The following is a 23,782-nucleotide window of genomic DNA, read 5'->3' on the forward strand; positions in this document are numbered from 1 at the left end:
TTTTTTACAGAAAATCAGTCGGAAATTCTTATATATTTTTTCATCCTAATTGCAATTAAATTAGAATTCCTATACTTTCCTATATTTCTGGGATAAAATTTTCCTTCTCCAAGATTAATAAATTTTTTGTTAGTCTGCAGGTTAGAAAGTTAATAAAGAGAGTTAGGGCAATTAAAGGTACACTGAATAAATCTGGATCTGTTGTATGGAAGCCGTTTGAAAACACCATCAATTCCCAAAAATGCATGCTGTAATGCAGAGCGTAATACAGCAATATACATTTTCGGTTATAATAACTTCATAAATTTGGATCTCTCTGCGAGATAACAGTATGTATGTTTTTTTTTTCAATTTCGACATATATTATTTCCAGATAGTTTGGTTATGTACTATTTTTACCCAACTATTCAAATACACTATAGCATTCTGCAAGTTTATTGTCATCATCAAGTTTACGTCATCTGGTGGAAAGGATCCTCCAGGTTATGAACAAGCTTGCAAAATTCGGAACTGACCTATGACTCTTTATATAAGGTTTTAAAAATATTATTGAACCTTTACTTCTGTCGGAGTTAATAGGAATGCCTTGAGTAAGAGTTTAATATTCAATTAGTTCATTTCTAGAAGTTCAACTCTTTGCACTACTACTATATTTGGATATCGTGCAATACACGTTTGTAAATTTTTGCAAAGTGTTGTCTGTAAAGTGTATTTGTAATGTGTACTATTGTAAGCATATGTTCTTCTGTAAAGTAATTTGAAAAATTTAAATAGTGCAGTAATTATGTAAATTATGTAATTATGTCCTGAGCTACAATAACCACAATACTTTATAAATGCTACATGATGTATTTCCTAATGTTAGATATGCGTGGAGACAGTACCACCTAACCTCTTGATGCAGCGATGGCGACTGGGGATTAGGGGACCCCCGCCGAGTTCTGATGATGAAGAAGCGTAATCCACCACCATTTTAGTTCGGGCGCCACTGTAGTGTCATTAAGACTTTTGAATTAGGAAACAAGAAAAATGAGCAATGCCCTCTCCCGTTATGGAATCTGGATCTCTGGAATACGGGCCGAGTGTACTACCGTGACACTTCAAAACCGTGCAAAAAAGAGGGAGAAAATACCTTATAATCTTAGCAAAAATTTTTTTTATGCTTGAGACACCCGTGTTTGATCACCTTCGAAACTAAGAGAGTTTTGTTCTAAACCTAAGTCGATGTAAGATGGCTTTTTGTGTCATTCTGAACTTCCCATTGAGTGTTTCTTTTCCTTTAGTACATTCATTAAGGTTATAAATATGTAAAATAATGATGAAAAAATCTGAAATATTAGCAGCGATCTCAACGGTAACAAAAAATAAAGATACAGTATAAAATAGTTTCTGTAAATTCATATATACAGTATGATACAGAAATTCGCGTAGAATGTTTAATTTACAATAAATGCTCCTTCTCCTCATAAGGATGGACCCTTCAAAAATTTCTTAATTCGTAAACGAATTTTTCGGTCTTATGAAATAACGTGTTTGTAGAGAAACTTGATTTTCATTTCGTGATAAAGTATTACGTCTTATATCCACAATTTTCTGTTTCTTTTGTTTTCAGCTAAAGACATTGCAAATAGATATTTAATTCTTTTGTAAATTTATCGTTGTCCAAATAAAATTTAATAATAACAGAATGTAATATACTATTTCGATCTGGTTATAAATTTATTGTTTAAGAATAAATATATGCAGCGAATTTGTTTTCAGAACATGTATTACAATCGCAGAATTTTAGTTTTGTTAATCTAAAGCAAAAACTTGGAGACGCTTGGCAATTTTTTAAAAGAATATTATTTTGAAAGCAAGAAAAAGGGAATTTATTCGAATAAACTAATTTGTTTTGCATAGTCATTAGAATTTATCGATGTCAGTAAACTGAATACATCCGCAGTGCTATCGCTATAATTCGAACTCTGGACCTCTCGCGTCGAGTATGCATCCAATTACACTATGAAAGCATGGGTAAAGGAGGTAGAAAATACCTTACATGCTTTCCCTTTTGAAGGGTGACTGGGGATCAGGGGACTCATTCGCCAAATCCTGATGATGACGGATTATCGTCCGCCACCTTTTAATTAGTCACCCCTGTAAAGTCATTAGGTTGTTTTGATGCGGAACAAATGAAAACATGGGCAATGCCCTCGCCGGGACTCGAACCTGGACCTTTCGAATACGCGTCGAGTATGCTTCCAATTACACCACGAAGGCATTCGGGAAGGATGAAGCAAATGCCTTATAGCTTTAATAAATTTTGCGTTGTGAATATGAAGACGATCATTTGTTATATTATTGAGAAACATACGTATTGAGAATGAAAACTAAAAGCATTGAAAGATGGTTTTAATTTTTTATTCTTGATTAATTATAATCATTAATACATTCAAAATGACGCAGAAATCACATAAATTAAATTGCTAATTTCTCTTTTCTATGCATGTTATTTGAAATGAACTAAAATGAACAAAATGGAAAGGTGTTTAAATAATACTTTATTTAAATGTTGAACTACTTTGCTTAAAGTTTGAAATGTGACAACTTATTTTAAACCTCCTTAAATCGTGTATAAATATGAATCAGTGCTACACCAAATCAGTAATTAGTCTCACAGGTATTCAAAAGTAATCACGGTTGTATTTATATAATTCAATATTTATCCAAGTTTCTGACATGCAATAGTTTCTTCAACTGTAAAAGCCATATAAAAGATGTATATTTTAGGTGAAAAACCTAAAAATCAGAGCGCTGACTCGCCAAATCTTTCAGCCCGGCTGCTTTCTTTTCACGATAGGGTGATGGCAGTGATTGGCCAGTTAATGCCGTCTGACTCGCGAGCTCGAGTCCGAATCACTTCCCTTTATTGAGGAGCAAAAATGATTTGCTCGCATTGTTTTCCTTCTCCCGGTCCAATTCCGGCGGACCTTAATCTTTCAAGCCCGGCCAGCACTTAACCCTACACGTGGTCTGCAGGTCAAGCGGCCCGGAATGGGCTCTAATGGCGCCGGATTGAACCGAACCTGGAATGCGAAGTGCGATTTTAAGTGTTATTTGTGTGGCTTGTTGCGTTGTAATTATTCCAGGCGGACCGCATACTGAGTGCTAGGAAAGAATATGAGAGGTAAACGTTATTCAGGTACACACATCCCGAAAAGTAATAGCAAGGTAAACTTTGGGTGGGAGTAACGCATTTATACGCTTTCAGAATCTTAAAACCGAGACTTAGTGTACATTGGAGTACTTTGGGATTGATTTTCAGCTCTAAGCTACGCACTGAAATTGCGTAACTAACCTAGCGTATAAGTAAAATGGGTAAATAATTAAAACGTGTGACGTTAAACAAATTGCTCAAAAAAATATGTACCAATCCCATATATATGAATCTGGTATTCTAACTCATTTAAACTATAAAAGCTGAATATTTAGTAAGGTGAAATCTTCCTAATACATGCTCAGTTAAATGGCATTCTTTTGCAACTTTATACAGTTTCATAGGACGTTACGTGGTTAATTTTATGAGTTACTAAAAGTGAATTTCGATACTCAAATTACATTTTCAAGAAGACATCTTGTCGTTAAGCACTTAATAGATTCTCTTCAAAGAATCAAAAGAAGCAATGAATTTACTATTAAACTACTCAGTTTCAACATTTTAATTTCATTATCACTCATTATTACTTTCTTTCCTTCAATTCTTTTTTTATTATGTTAATTCAATAGCAAATAAATTATTTTTTAAAACTGATTATCGCTAACGGAAAATTTTATAAATTTACCATAAGAAAATATCTCTTAATATCTGTAGAAGTTTTACTAAGGAACTGCTTATTGAATCATCAACATTTATTTGAACTAAATTTAAATATTATCTAAATTTAAATATTAGATGTCAGTGCAATTGTAATGGTTTCAAAAACATAAATGTAGGCCCAAAAAAATGAAACTGAAAATATGACAATGCAAAATATTAGGCAGTCGTATTGGAGTTTTCCACACAAAGCTTGACTGGTATATAGCAGCGTTCTCTAAGTCAATATGCATGCGGGCTTAATCACGGTTCTGAAAACAGCTAACGGGTCAAATGTTTTTTAATAAAAATTATATTAACATACTTAAAAATAGTTTTAATAAATTAAAATTTTGCTTACCAAATATTTATTAAAATATACCATAATAAGAACATCGCAAAGAAAAAATAGTTAAATTTATATTTATTTTCTGTCTGAAATCTAACGGGTTTAATACCTGTGAGATATTTTTGTTGGTAAAAACTTATAAAACACTTTGTAATTCAAATACATTGACAGGTAAATATTAAATTTTTAGACTGACACTTCTTTCAGGTTATTCCAAAATTTTTAATGAATCATTAAATAATTTACTTAAACGAAAAATAAACAAACTATGAAAACTTTCTTAGTTTTCAAAGAAAATTTATCAAAGGCGACAGTATTTGAGAATGAATAACATCAACCTAGTTTTTTCTCTTATTTATTAAATTTTTTTTCGACGTGTGAATAGAAATACTTGTGTTTGTATGCAAATAATTCTGGACTTCTTTATTTCATATTATAGCTTGACATTTGGTGGCATTTTGATTTTGATAAAGTATCTAGCCTTTATCAGAAACAGCTAGAATTTACATTTCATCGCGGATCGTGGATGCTTATCGGTCAGAACTATGAAAAAGAACTTTTCATATATAAATCATCCCGCGAACGGGCTGGCTGCATGGGCGTTTTCGTGGTTTTCCCCATGTGTAACGTGTATACGAGCCAGTTTCCCTTAGAAAGTCCTCAACGAAGGCATCCCTCCTTTTAGGCAGATAGCCCTCGAGGCTTTGCCATACTCACACACACACACAAACTCATATATAAATCTATTTCCCAACAAAGCGGTTATTCTTGGTGGACTTCGAAATGAACTTATTTACTTTTTGACAAGTACGAATAAAACGTTTTATATCACATTGTAAATTAAGCTTCATTTATAAACTTTACGGCGTTCATATTAGATTTTAATGTAAATGAAAATAATATGACTTCACATAACTAAAATATTTAAATATCATCGCGGGCGGCATCAAAATGCTTCGAAAGCCGCATGCGGCTCCACTGATATGCGGAATATGCACTAAAACTGATATAGAATATGAAATATGAAACTTGAGTACTGATGTATAGAATATGTATTAGAACTGATATATAATATGTACTATACAATTTGAGTACTGATGTATAAAATATGTAATAGAGCTGATATAGAATATGTACTACATAGTATTGAGTAGCGATGTATAGAATACGAAATTGAATAGGGTAAAATACTGCTATATAGAATATGCTTGCATTAACTTGCGTGGAGTTTTTCATATGCAGTTTTGGAACGTTTGTTTCATTTGAAAGTTCTCTAAAAAGACTTATCTTTCATCAAGAACTTTGTCATACATCAAGAAAATACATCAAGAATTTTGTTATAACAAATTACCAGTCATTATGAATTACCTTTCACGAAGATAAATAAAAGACATTTTAGGAATTCAGAAAAAGATTGCAATGAAATATCTTATGGTAGAATTTCCATTTCATGATTTTCAGGATTTTATACTCCTATAATCATGTGCAATTTTGCATTGTTTCATTCATATATATCATTCATATAATCATATATATGTATATCATAGGTTTAGATTACATTCATATAAAAATAAATTTTAATTATTGAGGAAATTTACCTACTCAAAACATACCTCTTTCAAAAATGATGAATTCGTTTGATTTAATTGACTATAAAGGTTCTACTTCGGCATGATCTTGTTTAGATAATTTTGTTAAATTTGAACAACTGACTTACCAGAGATAGTTAAACAAAATTTTAATTTGTTAATAATTTTAAAGTCTATTAAATAAGCATCAAGCTTATTATTGTTTTAGCAATTTTCCGTTTTTTAATAAAATACTACAAACTGCGGTAGCTCAAAAACAGTATTGTAATATTCTCAGTAAATATCAATATCTCAGAATCGAAAGAAATATACCTTCAGGAAATTTTATTAATGTAACCAAAAATAATTAATAATTTCCGCTTACATATACATCCAAAATGTTTCTGATTTAAAATGTTGAATATTGGAAAATAAAAGTAGTGTTAATTGATATGTAAAGAGAATTTCAGCCATCAGTAACCGGATGCGATTATCATATCGTTTAATTAATGATATCCTGATACACTGAAGCCGTGCCAGCAAAACTCAATCGCGAATAAACGATTTTATTCTTATGTCAGCAGGGGCTCTTAATGCACACAGCAAAGCATTTTCGACCTCATTAATTTCAATTACCGAGCCGGCGTTGAATCCCTCGCAAGTGTCCGACCCCATTACAAAATCTCTAGTAAGATCAAAGTCCACTATCTCTGAATTAAAAAGCAAGAAGAACAAAAAAATTGGACTGCTAATGGATGCTTCTAATAGCGTGGAAATGCCTTTCACCACTTAACGCCGGCCTAATGTCATTTGCCGGAAGCATGGAATAAACCTAATTGTTTTTTATCGGCGGAGGCTGCAAAAGTCAATACTTTTGACCCTCCTTGAACGTCCAAACAGATTCTGCGATGACTCCAGCACGCTCATTTAGGTTAATGAAAGATTAAATTCCCGGTAATGACCCCTCATTATCCCGACAAAACCCCACCACCACCGCTACCACTTTCTACTACTACTTCCGACGCTTCCGTACTTCGGAAGCACGCAGAAGGAAGAGAGAGATAGGGAGAGAGGAAAAAATACCATTCTTTTGCCTGTGTACCTCTTCTCACGGCAAGGCTCCAGGGATTTGTAGACATGTAATACAATTTTGTCGGCCACGCTAAAACGGCCGTGTATTAAATTTTAGCATGAGCGTGCGCGCGTCCACGGTGGGGCGGTGGTGGGGGTGGAGCTGAGGTGAGGTGGCGGGGAGGAGCGTTTGATTTTGGGATCCGTCTAGAGTCGCTTGGCTAATATGACCTCTGGGACCCGGCGCGTAGCTGCACTTCAAATAATTGAATTAGGCGCCTCGCAATCTGATGTACAGGGATTGTATGGAAAATGATGTCTGCCCAAGATCTTGCAGGGTTTAATCAGGGCGGGTGTGTGTCTCCGGCGGCATCTGGGGAGTCCGCGCTTGCTATTAAGATTATAAATGTCCAGAAGATAACAAAGGAGACTCTTCGGTAATGAATATGCAATAGGTTCGCACCAGTTATCCCGGATTTCGCTCGATGCCAATCCGAGAACTTATTTCGGAAAACAGTGTCGACGAATCGGCTGTTAATTCCTCAGAGGAAACAATTGTCGAAGTTTACTCCATTCATCGTGGCAACAGAAGGAAACTACAGGAGTCGTAACCTTTTAATACAATCTCAACATCGGCAGCTAATATGAGAGATCATTCGACGCAATTTAATTTTGCTCTGGCTAATTAATTTTTGTTCTTATATTAAAACCTTCTACATGGAAGGAGGTAAATTTCTGAATTTTATATGAATTCATTAAGATAACAAATATGTATGTATCTGCAGTTGAAACGATCTAATGTAACATTTTCCGAGTCAAATCATATGTGGCAAAAGCTTGGAAAATTGCAGTATGATAAAAAAGAATTATTACATATTTTAAAGGAAGAAAGCACTGTTCTTAGAAAACTACTTGTAATGCTGTTAATATACTTTAAAGTAGTGTTAAATTATAGTTTTACTATTATTTTGAAAATCCAGTTATTTTATGAGTTAAACCTACTGTCAATTCTCCTTTCCCTTTCTCTACGAGAATGCAAATTGAGACTATTTAAGCTGATGTTTTCGGATAATAAGAGAAAACTTATTTCTGCCTGTCAGAGTCACATTACTAGGTTTCGCTACCTCTGTTAAGATTGTAATTCATTGGCTTTGCGTTATAGATGCCGACATTTAAATTGTTATTCTCTAGAGCCAAATTCGCGTTAAATCAAATTATGTAGTCTTTGAGTAATAGACTTGGTTTCAATTTGAATCTGACTGTTACGTCAAATTATCTGACCCCAAGTAGTGGTTGAGCTTGCCAAGCACGAGAAGTGCATTTTATGTTCAAGTTCTAAGAATATTCAAGTTCTGAAAGGTATGTAGAACCTTCTTAAGACTTCTTTTAGACACAGAAATCATTGTCTCTAATTTTGTTACGAGTTTGGGCTTAATTTATGTTACGAAAAAAAAAAAATGAAAATGTTTAGATTTTTAGGGTTTTTGAAGCTAACGTGGATGAACCTGATTAGTTTCTTTGATCACATCTGCATTTCCGATCTCTAATTCACTAGATCAGTGGTCGAGAGTTTAATGTTGCTGAATACTCAGAGTTCAATGCGGGCTCGAACCCAGGAGAACGGGATAGGTGCATGGATGGTGCGTTGGTTTTCTCCATACGGAACTTAAATACGAGAGTGATTCTCTTAGAACGTCCACAAATGTTTATCTTTCCTTAGACAGATGGCCCTAGTGTACTTTGACTTATTCAAATAACCTAACCTAACCGATCTCTGATTCTAAGAATATTAAATAAAATTGCTCTCAAAAGAAAATTTTTAGTTTATTACAGATAAAATAAAAAGATATAATATAAAGATAAATAATAATATATATAAAGATAAGTAAGATATAATAAAGATAAGTAACATATAAAATATATATAATATAAAGATAAGTATAAATAAAAAGATACAGCATATTTTAAAGTTGCAAGGATAAACATCATTATAGAGCACAATATATATATTTTTACAAAGTAATTAAAAATAAGAACTTTAAGTTAGAAAACCAGCGCTTAAGTAGCTGAGATTGAAAATTTAACTTTGCAAATGAAGGTTTTCCGCATTAAAAAGATCTGGGATATCTGGGAAAATGCAAAGAACTATCATAAGTACAAAAATTGTTAGTAAAGGAAACAAATAGCAGTAAAATTAAGCAATTTTGATTAAAAGAACTTTTCATAATTTTTTAATTAAAGGAATTGTTTTATGAAACATTTGACAAACTGCAAAATAATTATTCATAGTTTAAGGGTACATTCGTGACTCTTTATGAAGGGGTGTAAAATACTTTTGTAAAAAATTTTATTGTGTACATAATTTCAATTCTTTTTTTCTCTCAAATGGTCACGAAGGACGAAACACGTTTTCAGAACACATTAATAGCTCTTGTTTAACGTTTGAAATAATTATTCCTGATGAGTCTGTTTGAAACTTTAAATTATGCATAATTAATCTGAAGTTTGTTATAAATGTATAATAAAAAATCCTTTAATTTGAAAAAAGAATTCTTTTAATTCAAACTGGTTATTTTTTATTGCTATTTATTTACTTAATTATTTGTTTTCAGTTATAGTAATTTCTTGCACTTTCCAGGATAGTAATGTAGAGAAATTTGGTTATTTTGATGCTGGAGACTTGAAAATGTGCAATGCCCTCGCTGGGACTCGAAGCTGGATCTCTCCAATACACGCCGAGTGCTACCGTTACACCACGACGGCATGCGAAAAGGAGGGAGAAAATGACTTATACTGTAATCTTTGCGCTATCAAAATTTACATTTTAAAAAATATATATTTTAATACAGTATTCTGAAGCTTGAGCTGTTATCTATCTGTATGTTGGGATCTTTTAAAATGTATTATGAACTCACTACCACTTTAATTGTCATTTAATAGCTCACAGATCAGTCGAATTACCTTTAGATTATAACTTAAACTGTAAACTGAAATGTTATTAAAATTAAAATAAATTATGCATAAGTACAGCAGTTTAGTATAATTAATCCAAAAATATAGGAGTGCTATAATTCAGAAACAGAATTTGTATAATTAATAATTTTAGTAGCGCCTAGATTATATAGGTCTGAATCATGAAAAAATGGAGGAATTTCATAAAAGGGATAAAGAATTTCAGTAATTTATAGAACAATATAGTGAGAGTAACATGATGTAACTTGTATTGGTTGCATATATGAAATTTTGTCCCAGCATTCTGTGAGGGTCCTAGGTGATCATTTTCTGTCGAATATAGAATGATCATCTCTGTAATAGGGAAGTTTTCTGTTTCAGAATTAGCCAAACGGAATCCATTATTATGCTTAATATGAATTTCGTTCAAATCATAGAAGCTTATTATTTTCAAGTATGAAATCTGCCTATGATTGACACAATAATTCTAAAAATAAGGGCAGTTTATCTGAACGTAAACTTCCACGTACATTTGAGCACGTATATTTAAAGGGCTTTTGATGCCCTTTCGAACGAAACTCAAGAAAATCTAAAAAGATAGCAGATACTGAAGCTCAGATTCCACAACAGTTTTCGAACATTTTCGAAAGGTGTTAAAATTCATTCCATGAAATTTACAAGTATTCAGTGCCTAAATGAACTAGAACAAAGCTTTCCCTCTGAAGATGTGTATATTTTGTCAGCTCAGTTACAAGATAAACGGTGGCTGACATTCGGTAAAATATACACAGATTTACCGAAAGGATGCAAAGAAAAATCTCCATACCTGCACGCACATATCCTTTCCTATTTCAGTACAAATATTTCTCAATATTTGATTTTAGAAGTTATTGTGTTCTTTCTAATTTTCTTGTAGAAACTCTTTGTTGTTCTACTTGTTTTGCTGGGTTCCTTGTAACTTGTAACTAACGAAACCGCATACAGGGTCTGAAGGATAATATTCAGCAAAACCATTTATATATTTATATTCAAACATATATTGCTATTTTTATAAAACTTGGTCATACAATGACAGTTTAAGCACTTTTATTATTCTCCATTTGCAAGGAATGGTTAATGTTACTGACATATTTAATTAATTGTTGCAAAGACCTGGACTCTGAATCTTAATGCCTTAGTTCTCTCAGAAGAAAAATTATAAAAAACTTCACGCTTACCTGTATGTATATAGGTATGTTTCTTCATGTCTGATTTTTGATGAAACCTCTTTCCGCAATATTGGCAAGGGTAAGGCCTAGTATCGGAATGAATAAGTAGATGAGTAGACAACGTAGATGACCTTTTGAATGTCTTTCCACATTGTTTGCACTCGAAGGTTCTCTCCGCTGTATGGATGGCCCGGTGCTGACTCAAGCTTACCTCGTGGCCGAAAGTTTTGTTACAGAGTTCGCAGGCGAAAGGCCTCTTTCCACTGTGCGACCTCCGGGAATGAACTTCTAATCCATGGGGGGTGCTGAACATCTTGTCACATTTGACACAGGAGTACACATCGCTGGGATGATGAACAGAAGTTGCTTTCGATCCCGGACTCAAGAGAAGGCTCCCATCTGTGAAGTATCAAAAAAGTGTTCTAAAAGTTTCTTTCGCGTATACTATCAGTGAAGCATATAATTAAATGAAAATACTGAAAGGAAAGCACAACAGAGTTTCTGCAATAAAACGTAGAAAAATCAGTATATTCTGATATATAATAATGTCATGATTTTCAAAGATTGACATGCATTAAGTCTCTCGTTCTACAAATATATAGTAAATATAATTGAAATAATATGGCTTTTACCACGCAAAAGCTAGAATCATAGCAAAAATTGTTTTCAGATCTTAATTGAATAAAAGAATGAAGGCCATCAGTAAAAACATTCATTAGTAAAATTTTCTTAATCAGATCCTATGTTCGCAGTATAAAATATATACCAGCATTTACAGGAAGGTTAATAATCTAATTAATCAAAATACATTTTATTTTAAATTATTACTGATGTTGGTAAATAATCTATGATTTTTAGCAAAAGGTTGCTCTTAGCAATCTCTGATATTAGGTAATGAAGAGTCTGTATGCATGTGCACTGCGCAAAAAAAGGGGGGGGACAGTTCTATATCTCCCGTTCTACTGGGCCGATTGACAAAATTCAACTTGCATTTTTCATGTCTCGAAAGCGCGACTTAGGATATGTATTAGATTTATATATAGCATTATTCTAATATAGGTACTTTGACATAAAAATCGGACTTTTTCTGAAACGACATGCCAATTGTTTTCCATATTCCGATTCTACGACTCAAATTATGCCAAACTGCCAAGCTTTGTAAAAATCGTACGGGTAATTTTTAAAAAATTAGCTTTCAAAATTTTAGCTCCTCAATGTTAATTCAATTTGATATATATTTATTAATAGTATCTCTTTTTTTTGTTAAACTTATTTGTTTCTTCCTTTCATATTTCGAAATTTAGGTTCATTCCAAACAAAATTAGCCTATTTTTTATGATTTAGTTTTTAAATTTGTATTTTTAAATAATTTTTATAAAATTTTCGAAAAACATTTGGAATTATAACCTATAAAAGTTTTGCCATAATCTTAAAGTAGATGTATTTCTAAGCATACCTGCAAAACATTAGAGTTTTTTTTTCAAAATTTCCTAAGATATACGTGAATTTACATTTTGGTTCGTTTTGAAATTTAGCATATTTATCATAAGCAATAATAACGAAAATGTAGTTTAGAACTTTGTTAAAATTATTTGAAAGCATGAACGATGACTTTTTTCCGCTCATGGACAATGAAGGAAAAGGAAAGGAAAAAAGGTTGCTATAAATTAAGAAGTCTGACAAGGGCGCAAACTGAAAAAAATTCGCCAAGATAAATTTTTAAATTCCTCGATAAAGGTTTCACCAAAAATTAGAAAATTTAATATCTACGCCTAATTTGAGTATTCGTAGAAATGAAATATGGATAACAATTGTATGTTATTTCAGAAAAAGTCCAATTTTGTGTCAAAATACCTATTTTAGAACAAAGCTATATATCAATCTAATATATATCCTAAGCCGCTCCTTCAAGACATGGAAAACGCAATGTGAATTTTTAGTCAAGCGCCCCACTAGAACGGGAGATACAGAAATATCCAACGTTTTTCCTTTTTGCGCAGTGTACATCTTAAATTCAATTTTCAATCAAATTTGACAAACCGTATTTGAGTAATATCGATTTTTTTTACTTTTCTTCCGAAATTGCTACTACTCGAAGCATGTGTAGATGGTTAGACGGGAAGAATTATTTTAAGAATTTAGAAATTGCTTTCAGGTAAACAGGAGCGTTATAACTGATGATCCAGTCAAATGAAATTCTAATGAAAATACCTTTTTTATTAATCGAGTATCTATTGAACATTAATCAAACAGATCTTCACTTAAATTTGAGGTAAAATGCTTAATGTTTTGTAAAATAAAGACATCAAACTTTCAATAATGCAAAAAGCATAAACTTTCAAATTTTCGATTTTTTTAAATCTCTCTTTCTCTATTTTTATGTATTTATTATTTTACGATTTACAGGATTTGGGAATCTACCATTAGTTGCCACATGCTTTTACTGTAAAGTCACTTTCCTTGCACATTTTTCAGTGCAGAAAGGAGATGCTTTCATACAGGCGTATGAATCAACGCTCGTTAGTTATTTCTTTTTCTGATGAGATTAGCCCTTGACCGCAGAACAGCTGAGAGCACTAACTGTTTTAAGACTTCGATTTACGGAAACGCAATGAAAGGATTTTTCTTGCATTTCATTTAAACTTATTGGATTGAATTAAATCTACTTCGTCGATAGCGCATAAACCACGATAGAATAAATGCACTCTTTAAAATTGACTATATTTGTTTACTATAGCAACACTCTGGCCCTAGGTTCACTTAACAGCATTATATTTCGTTCATTTTTGAACTCAGAATTCACAAAATTTATATCATCTTAAGAATTCTCTAATCGTTGCCACATGTTCTATTCAAATACTATACCAAATCTAAAACGGTGTATAAAAGAAATTAAGCAAAGAACAACAACAACAAAAAGAAATAGTTTTTCACAGACGATTCACTATTTCTCATTCAATTAATTCAGTTCTCACTTCGCGACAAGGTAAAAATACATTAAAACTCAAGATGTCTGTATTGAAAATTATGAAGTAAATGTTAATTACTTATATCCTCGAATAAATTTCAGAATGGATTAAACATGATTTAATTCGCAATAATAAACGAAGGCGTTATCTTTGTTATTGCAAAGCTTACTTTCTCTAGATTGGCAACAGATCTGCTATTCTGCTGTTTCAAATGTAAACAAGCAATGGCCGCCATGGAAAAAATTATTAGGCTTAGCAGTGCTTAAACAACTTTTAAATTGTTGATAATTCTAAAATTATTTCATACAAATTTGCTAAGGGCATAAAAACCTTAATTGGAAGATAAGAACAACATAATTCAATCATTTTTAAAGCGAAAAATGCACAATTTACAAACATATAAGAATAATAAAACTGAGATCACTGAGCCCAGTAACAGAGTGGATATATATATGTATATATATATATATATATATATATATACATATATTTATATACTTTTAGGGCCGACGATTGCAACCAAAATACGATGTGCACATCTACATGTTATAGCAGTCCTATATACAAAATTTCAACGTTTTGAGGCTATTCAGAGTTACATATGCGAGATACATACGTATTTTTTTAGTTATGCGAGATACATACGTACGTAAGTAGGTACGTACGCACAGAAGCCCCGAAGAATTCTCTTCAGAATTCATTTATATTAATTTTACAATTTTTTTGGGAGAAAAGAGTCCTTCATTAAAAATATATTAATTATTAATATATATAATAATTAATATATATTAAAAATATAATAATTAACTTCTCTACCAAAAGTACGTAGAGATCATTATTAATTTTTATATTCAGTTTATAATTTTATTAGACGTATTTTTTTAACCTTAAAATATCCCCTTATAAGCCTGGAAAATATAGTACATATTCCAGATACAATTTACAAATTTCGATACAAAATACGGCAATTTCCTAACTCTTTTTACATGCATCTTTCCATTCAAAAGCAGTTGTATGTTTATTATAAGTCACAGAAATTACAAAGTATTATCTTTTACCTTTGAAATGGTTATGAAGATGATGGTGCGGATGCAGTTGTTTCACATCAGAATAGGCGGAGCCGATACCCAAGAGGGGGAAAGATACGCAGTGAGCGAGTGACGGGAACGGCCTGAAGATTTCCGCTGCCGTCGTATAGTGGGCGGGAAGAATTCCATTACCGCTTGGGGAAGAAGAGGATCTGGAATGTTGAAAGCCTTTCAGTTATGAGTCTCAGAAACACAAATGCAAATCATCTACTTAATACAATGAGCCTCATCCCATGCATTTATAAAGTTGAACATTTCTCTCCTCCAGAGACAGAAACGGTTTAATTTGATTTGGGCACGATCTTTCGCCTTCACCGCTTCAGACGGAAGCAAAAGATACCATTAAGAAGACGTTGAATTTAATGTGAGAAAATAGAATAAATTTCACGTAATTTTAATGGAGATGAATACTTAGAAGGCATTTTAGACTTTGCATTTTACCTCTTAAATAATGTAGCTAATTTCGCGCATTGTTTAGAGCAATGAAAAGGTTAAGGAACGAAAAGAGAAATAATAAGAGCTATGTAACATCGTTTCACTTCATCTGCCGTATTGTAATGAATGGTTTTAAAATACCCTGTGCATTGTTTTTAATTCCTTCCTAACAATTATAAGACATTTATTGAGGATGAAAAAGAAAAGTTCAGAAATAATATTAATATTTTGAAAGTTATGTATATAAAACTCTGATCACGAAAGTTTTAAACTAATAGAGCAATGACACAAAGTTTGAACCATGCTCTAAATCCAATTATGAAGTCATACAATTGATGCTTGTTAAATTTTCTATGTTCATATACTGGTAAACGGTTTAGAAGGTAGCGCACACTAATCTTTTAGGTTTGAATTTATTGTGTTAAAATTCTTAATTCCACCGCAAGTTGTCGGCGTTATTGTAAAGCACGAAGTACATGCCTTTCTGTTAATTTTAGTTGAGAATAATAAAGGGTCATTTTCATTCTTCTTCTGTGCTGGTATTATTTCACGCCTGTGCGAGAAATCGCTAGGTTCTTTAGTAGGATCTAGTAGAGTTTATGTGGCAAAGTGAGTAAGATCCTATAAACTCAGGTAGTGGCTAAGACTCTGCAATAGGTCAGGATACTAAAGTAGTCCTGACATATTTTCTTTTGTCTCATGTTCCGAAACAACTGACGAAGCTAATGAAAGTGGATTCATAAAGAAATAATTCCAACAGTGGCTGGTTTGTCTCATTTTGTTTGTTGACAAACCAATGCTTTAAGTAGACTCACAAAGCTACGTCAGCTTAAGACAGGCCCCCATTCTTGGGCAGTTAGTTTTACTGGTATGTTAACATTTTTGTAATATATTTGTAGAAAGAAAGAGTAAGAGCAAAACATCAAGCCAGAAGGACACAAAAGTGACGATATCATGCATAAACTATTCTTCGAAAATTAAGTTAAATATGATTTAGGTTAATTTTACTTTATGCGTTTATTAGTCGTTATGCAGGTTCTAAATTCTAAATGAAACGGGACCACTGAGCCGTTACATCTGGCTAGCAGTGAATCGAGTATGATGTTCCAGTGTATTAGCCTGCTCAGTCGTTTGAACTATTATGCCGTAATTACTTCTTCTGGGGACATATAAAAACACTTCTGTATGACAGCATCTAGGTACTGGTTGCACGCATAACAATATCTACTAGAAATGTCCGAAACGTAAAGGGAATCCTTCAGAATACTCGGAATTCTCTGCGCCGGAGATGTGAAATCTGAATAACAGCGTGTGGAGGACTTCCTTGAATTCTATATAGAAATGCAACAGAAAAATATAAACTTATCTGAATCTGTCAAGTAATAAATTTCCATGATAGGAAACAAAAAAAAATTGTTGAAATGGTATCGATGATTATTATTTATGCTAACATATAATCACGAAACATATGATCAAGTATTTGTGCATACCTACTTATGTTAGAAACAGCAGTAAGATTATATTTAAATCAAAAATTTTATATCTAGAAGTATTTACATTAGTAATATTTTAAAGCATTAAGTTAACTAAAATTGTGGGCACCGATTTATTAATTACATTGATATGTTTTAAAAATTCGTCGGAAAATTGAGAGCAGTATTGCAGAAAATTTTATTTTCATCATGGAACTTTAAAAGCTAAAATTTATTATAATTATTCACATACACTCATTACGGATATTTTAAACGATCTTGCCTAAAACGTATAAACTGGAAAGGACATTTGAAGCTCTGAACATATTTTTATGAAAAACCATTATGGTACAATTCAAAACTTATAATATTTGGTGTTTAAAATTAGTATATACAATCATGCCTGTGAACAGAGTATAGGAATTTGACTATATATGACATAAACCGGAAATCATACTTTATTTGCAACCTTAACAGATTTTTATGAAACATATAGAATAATGGTAATAACATAGTAACACGGAACGTATTAAGACTATATTTTTATATCTAGATATTATATTTACTTATATCAAGTCGTAGAATAAAATGCTTTTTATAACAGTGTTTCATATGCAAAATTTAAAAACGCTTGTTACGCAAGCATGTTATCAAAAGCCAAAAACTAACGAACATTGCATACTGATACCTAAACATTCCGAGGGTAAATCAAAATAATTTATATTTGCTTACTACAGAAATGAAATACAGTAAAATTAAATTATCGTAATTTGCAAAGTTATTTTAAATATGTTATAAACACTCAGTTTTCTTTAATTGAAAGCCAATTAAATTATATATTGTTCAGCTGCGCAATAAAATATAATTTATGATATAAAATAAAGGAGGAACATTTGATTATGTTAACATGAGTTTAAAGAAGCCAGTTTTTACTCATGGCCAATTATACTTAATAAAATGTAATGCAAAATTTACTTAAAAAAAGTACTTAAATATATAGAATTTTTTTAAAAGAAAACGTAAAAATTACATAATCGATTCTATGGAAACTTTATTTAAAGTTTTAAATTTCTCTGCTTCATCTTTTCCTAAAAATCACTGTTTTGCAGTTTCAGATATCTTTTTATTTATTTATTTATTTCTGTGAGTTCTAAATATTAAGTACTAAAATATATAATTTCATCAATCAATTAAATATATAATTTCACTAAAATATATAATTTGAGTTCGTATACGTGGATGATGCATTCGGGTTGCCCGTTTCCAAAGGTCTTGCGCTAAGTGGAGTTCTTTGGCATATATATATTTTCTTAGAAAATCGAAGTAATAAATTACTAAAAAAAAGGGATGAGGCAGCTGGCTCGACTCAGAGATACGTATATTTGGGTTTTTAAATAACCTCTTAATTTCCTTAGTTTATTAGTGCTTGACGTTTCGAGCACATGCGTTTCGAATTAGCAAAGTACAGTAGTTCATCTGTTTTAAAACAAAACTGAAAACTTAATTACTGGAATTTAAGAAATGTCTTATTTTCTATTTCTCCATTTAAATAAAAACAAATCTAAAATCTTGAATAATCAAAAATAGCTTTAAAATCTCAGATACAAAGTTATAACAATGAGTGCAATTTGGAATTCATTTTACCTGTGAAGCATGGAAGAAGTGGTGACTGGTGGATGTGGATGTAAGAGCGAAGCTGATGAAGCGGAAGGGAAGAAAAGAGGATGAGTACGGATATCACCAGGCCAAAGACCCAATCCAAGGGATCGGAAATCAGTTCCGGTCAAGGAAGGAGGAACAGGCAAGCTTAAGTCTTTAGGTAGGACACGTGAAGGATCTGGATCGGGCGAAGAAGAGATGCCATCTACTTTGCTTCCTAGAATTAATAAGTGTATGTTATATTCATTTAAATGTATTATTCTGATGAATATGTGTAAGCATCGTGCAAATAATAAGGTATACATTTTTTCAAAGCATTGGCTTCAGTTATGAAATGAATATCTACCATAAATCCAGTCTTTGTATTCTTTCCTCGCAAAATGATTTTATAATGCATCAGGAACGATGCTCACGGTTAATTTATAATGTTATTATATAAATTAACCAGTTTTTATGATTTCGGTCTTTACTATAACTTCTCCTTTCCGTATTTTTCACCAAAATGCGAATGAAGTAGCCAGTATTTTAAATGAGGTTTTCGGAGTTTGAGACAGAGCATGTTTCTGTCCTCGCTTGTACGCTACATGTTAATTTACTGCCAGCTTTGGTAGTTGTCATTATTCCGCTCTGCCACTTCAGTGTTTGAAACACTTTTTAGATGTTGCCATGAAATGTTACAAGGTTATTATCTAATTATCTTCGTGTGTAGTGCCTTTGTGGTGTAGTGGTTCTGCACGCTGGGCCGTTATTCCAGAGGTCCGTGGTTCGATTCCCGGCGAAGGCGTTTGCTAATTTTTCATCTTGCCTGTTTCCAAAGATACCTAATGTTTCTATAGTGGCGCACGAACTAAACGAGTGTTGGATGAGGATTCTCCACACCCAGGATTTGGCGATTTTGTCCCCTAAAAACCCCAGTTGCCCTTTAAAAAGGGGAGTATATAAGGTATTTCTCCCACTTTCCTAGCGTGCCTTCGTGGTGTAGTGGTTCTGCATGCTGGGCCGGTATTCCAGAGGTCCGTGGTTCGATTCCCGGCGAAGGCGTCTGCTCGTAATTTTTCATCTTGCGTGTTTTAAAGATACATAATGTCTCTACAGTGGCGCACGAACTAGAAGAGTGTTGGATGAGGATTCTCCACACCCAGGATTTGGCGATTTTGTCCCCTAAAAACCCCAGTCGCCCTTTAAAAGAGGGAGTATATAAGGTTATTCTCTCTATTTTCTAGCGTGCTTTCGTGGTGTAATGGTTTTGCATGCTGGGCCGGTATTCCAGAGGTCCGTGATTCGATTCCCGGCGAAAGCATTTGTTCATTTTTCATCTTGCCTGCTTCCAAAAGCATACCTCATGTCTCTACAATGTTATCGTCATGTATTATTTTTAAGGAAATAATATAGTGAACATAAGAAGATATATGGTAACACAAATAAACTGATGTTGACACCAAACCTTGTATCTATGTGTTATTTTTAAAGAAATAATGTTTTTAGTTTAAAGTTGACGGACTAAATGAGGTATCTCCATGCCATCTTCGCTTTTTCGATGCGCTTGTTATTGTGTTTAACATTCTTAGTAGTTGAAATGTAATATAAATTTGTTTATCAAGTTATCATCCACTCTGTATGCATTCAATTCATTATTAATCCATATGCACGCAACAATATCACACTTCAGGAAAAGAAAGAAAATATTATGCAGTCTTAACTACCACGAAGGGAATGGAAGTATGTTGTCGTGGTTTAAAGTACTGGGTTCACTTGTCGGCTTCTTCTAATGTAATCTGTTAAATCTGTTGTTGTTCCTAATCTTCGAGTCCAGCTTCTGCTAGACGAGATCCCCGAGTTTATTCAACTTCAAAAAGTTATAGACTAGCATGGGAAACTTTATAAGTCGTCGTAGGACAAACCCAGACATTTAAGAATATGTGCCGGAGAAGCCCACTCATTGTTACATTTCGGACAAATCGGGTGGGTGTTTAGGCCATTCTGGTAGGCAAGGCATCTTAGATGGCCACTAAGAAAGCGGGAGAGTGCTGTCTAGGTGCATCTGCCACAGATCATAACGAGGGATCCACCAGGGGATTCAACACGGTACCAAGAATGTGCCGGAGGTTATGAGAAATGTACCAAGAATGTGTCGGTCTTATGAGTTATGTGTTAAATCTTTTTATTCGAAATGAAAACTAAACTGGTGACGTTTTACTGAATATTTAAAAGACGTATTATCTTTCTTTTATCTTTATAGTTTGTAATTCTTTTTTGATACATTGTATCTGAAATATTACCGACTTATTATTAATAATTAGCTTCCTTTTGATAGCTTATAAATGAAATGTGATATAAGGGTTGCTAATATGATTTAAACACGATCAGAAACATAAATATAATTGCATATAAAATGCCAAATATTTTAAAGGCAAAACGTACGAGGCAAAAGTGTGCTCTAAATTATGATAAACAACACCTCGAAAGACAGAATCCGAGGGTCTTACACCATTTTATTCTGCCACTGGCTTCTTAAAAGTGTTCTGTTCAAACTGGTGTCCGCCGTAAACATCATGGGAAAACCTTTCAAGGAGAAAACAACTTAAGGAGAAAACGTCAAACATCATGGAAGAAAAAAACAAGGAGAAAATATCTCGGTTTTAAAACATCGTGAAAAGAGAGCATTGTAAAATTTTTGCAGCTTTGAAACATCGTACTATTAAATTTTGTGATAAAATATAAAATCTCCACAAATGATAGCATGATATCATCATCACAGATTTCCATTTTCTGAATATAAAAAAGTTCAGTTAATTTTTGAATAATGTTTAGTAAGTAATATTTTTTACCTCTAATAAATCATATATCTGAATTAATTGATAAATTTTTATTGAAGAAGCAAAAAATGAAACTTAAGCATTAAAAATCTGAAAATTATTAAACATTAATGCTACGTATAGCAGATAACGGAATTTTAAACTTACATTGCTAACTATTACAAACCTATAGTTAATTCATTTATAAAGGCGTATATTTACTAGTTAGAAAGGTTCCACCCAAATTACTATTTGTTCAGCACCATCATTGAGATTGAGTTTTCTAATTTTATGTTCCACTGGGAGATGAAGATCTCCCAAATTAAAAATTCACCTTCCCATTATATTTCAGCAGCAGTCTGGAGGCGAGGAGAAATCTTCTAAGAAATCTCAGTTAATTAAGAGGAAAGAGCTACTTGATTGCACATGTGCAGTCATCATACTCGTATTATAGAAGCGTGTGGCATTCAACTTTCTGGCCACGTTGTCTTAGCCATGGAGTTTATCCAAAATTCCAACACCTCATCACTACAGTTATGGGACAAATGATGTCAGGTGGTATATCTGGCATCTTAAAATATTCTGAAATCATTTTGAACAACTAACCAAAAAAATTAGAAAGCTCTTCGTTTGATCCATAGCGAAAATCTGCAAAGTCTACACAGCAGTACTGATGTAATAAACGTCGGGAAGGCTGGGGATGATCATTTCTTTTTTACAGCTTTCAACGTTTTTGTTGTTAGGGGACATTTTAAAAAACTCTTTAACAAAATTAGTGGCTTTTCTCCTCCTAGAATATATCCCTAAATGTAAATTTAATTAAAAATTTATCTTTACAGATCCCTTATAAAGGTTGTGAATAAAACTTCATTAATAATTCTAAAATTTAAAGTATGAAAAATAAGTAAAATATTATTTTATACTTTAAAATAAAAAAATATCACAAATTTAAAATCATAACAAAGGTACTTTCATGAAAATATTTTATACCATTTCTCATATAATACATCTAATTTATCATTCAAATTATATATTATATCATATTACATTATATACTCAAATATTATATCAGAAAATTGAACATTACTTTTTATTTTACCCATATAATTTAAAAAAAATACTTTTTCCTCTCGTGAAATTAACAACAAAATTTCATTCACATTAAGGCATTTCATTAAAATTCCATCAGTAATATTTAGTCACATAAATCTTTATCAGCTGTGTTTTATATCCATAACAAGAATTTAAATCTATATTATTACATAGATTTCATTTCGAATAAAATGTTTTTCAGTACGTAATAAAACCAAAGCATAATCATGCTTTTATTGTATGGAGCTTTACCATACTGATGCTTGATTCCTAGAATCACGTGTTTCTAAAAGATCGGAAGAAACCTGCTCTAAAATATCAAAAGAGACGAGAAAATTTTACGGAAATAAGGACAATACATTTGAAAAAATACTTTACAAAATTCCTGCAAATTTTACAAATTAGAAATACATCAGAACAGCACAACTCTCCAGTTTTTCCCAACTAATGAATTTCTGATCGAAAGGATACTTATAAGGTATTTCTCCTGCCTTTTTAGCATGCCTTCGTGGTGTAGTGGTCAGCACACTCGGCGCGTATTTCGAGAGGTTCGTGGTTTGAGTCCCGGTGAGGGCATTGTTAATTTTTCATCCCTCTTGCTACGAAATATCCTAATGTCTCTACAGTGGCGCCAAAACTAAAAAGGTGGTGAATGATGGTTCTTCCCCACCAGGATTTCGCGACTGGGTCCCCTAAACCCCAGTCGCCCTTTAAAAGAGAGAGTATATGAGGTATTTCTCCCGCCTCCTTAGCGTGCCTTCGTGGTGTGGTGGTTAGCACATTCAACGCGTATTCGAGAGGTCCGTGGTTCGAATCTCGGCGAGGTCATTGCCCAGTTTTTATCTCTTCTGCTTCAAAAATATGAAACAGGAGAGATAAAAGCTGTCTATACATACGGAGATAAAAACAAATGTCTCTACATACGGAGCTGCATTCTTACTGCATAGAGTATAAAATACATGGAAAATACAAATCGTGAAAGTGTTGCCTTCTAAACAATTAAAAACAGGTATTTGAATTGCACCACAAGTTGCGGCTAGTCCAGCATCTATTTATTCAGCATTCGGGATGATACAGACCCCCTTAAATCAAAACTCTTCATGTAGTGGCGTAACTAGTTAACCTCGTGTAATGGTGTAACTAGCTATTCGGAAAAGCTCGACAGTTGTTTCTATTCTTTTTACCTTTTTCAACTAATCTTTATTTAAAAATTCTCGTTTATATAGAGTTTGCTTTCGTTATTTATTTAAAATCTTTCCAAAACTTGGTAAAAATGACGATAAGGGAAT

The 23,782-nt window shown here is 32.6% G+C and overlaps 1 protein-coding gene and 1 non-coding gene across 2 annotated transcripts in view; one reads left to right on the plus strand and one right to left on the minus strand.

The window, feature by feature from the left end:
- LOC118185498 (uncharacterized) overlaps positions 1–23,782 on the minus strand; it is an 88,251-nt gene that overhangs the window by 12,782 nt on the left and 51,687 nt on the right. The window contains exons 3-5 of the mRNA XM_035355364.2: positions 18,592–18,823; positions 15,011–15,192; positions 10,993–11,382 (exon numbers count right to left, since the gene is read on the minus strand). Of these exons, the coding sequence (XP_035211255.1) occupies positions 10,993–11,382; positions 15,011–15,192; positions 18,592–18,823 (804 nt within the window). The remainder of the gene's footprint in view (positions 1–10,992; positions 11,383–15,010; positions 15,193–18,591; positions 18,824–23,782) is intronic.
- TRNAN-GUU (transfer RNA asparagine (anticodon GUU)) lies at positions 19,317–19,390 on the plus strand. The gene has a single exon. It is a non-coding gene; the product is annotated as a tRNA-Asn (tRNA).

This window comes from Stegodyphus dumicola, chromosome 7, assembly GCF_044657685.1.
Source record: "Stegodyphus dumicola isolate Sdum_Otavi_A_Nest chromosome 7, ASM4465768v1".
Classification (NCBI taxonomy): Eukaryota; Metazoa; Arthropoda; class Arachnida; order Araneae; family Eresidae; genus Stegodyphus; species Stegodyphus dumicola.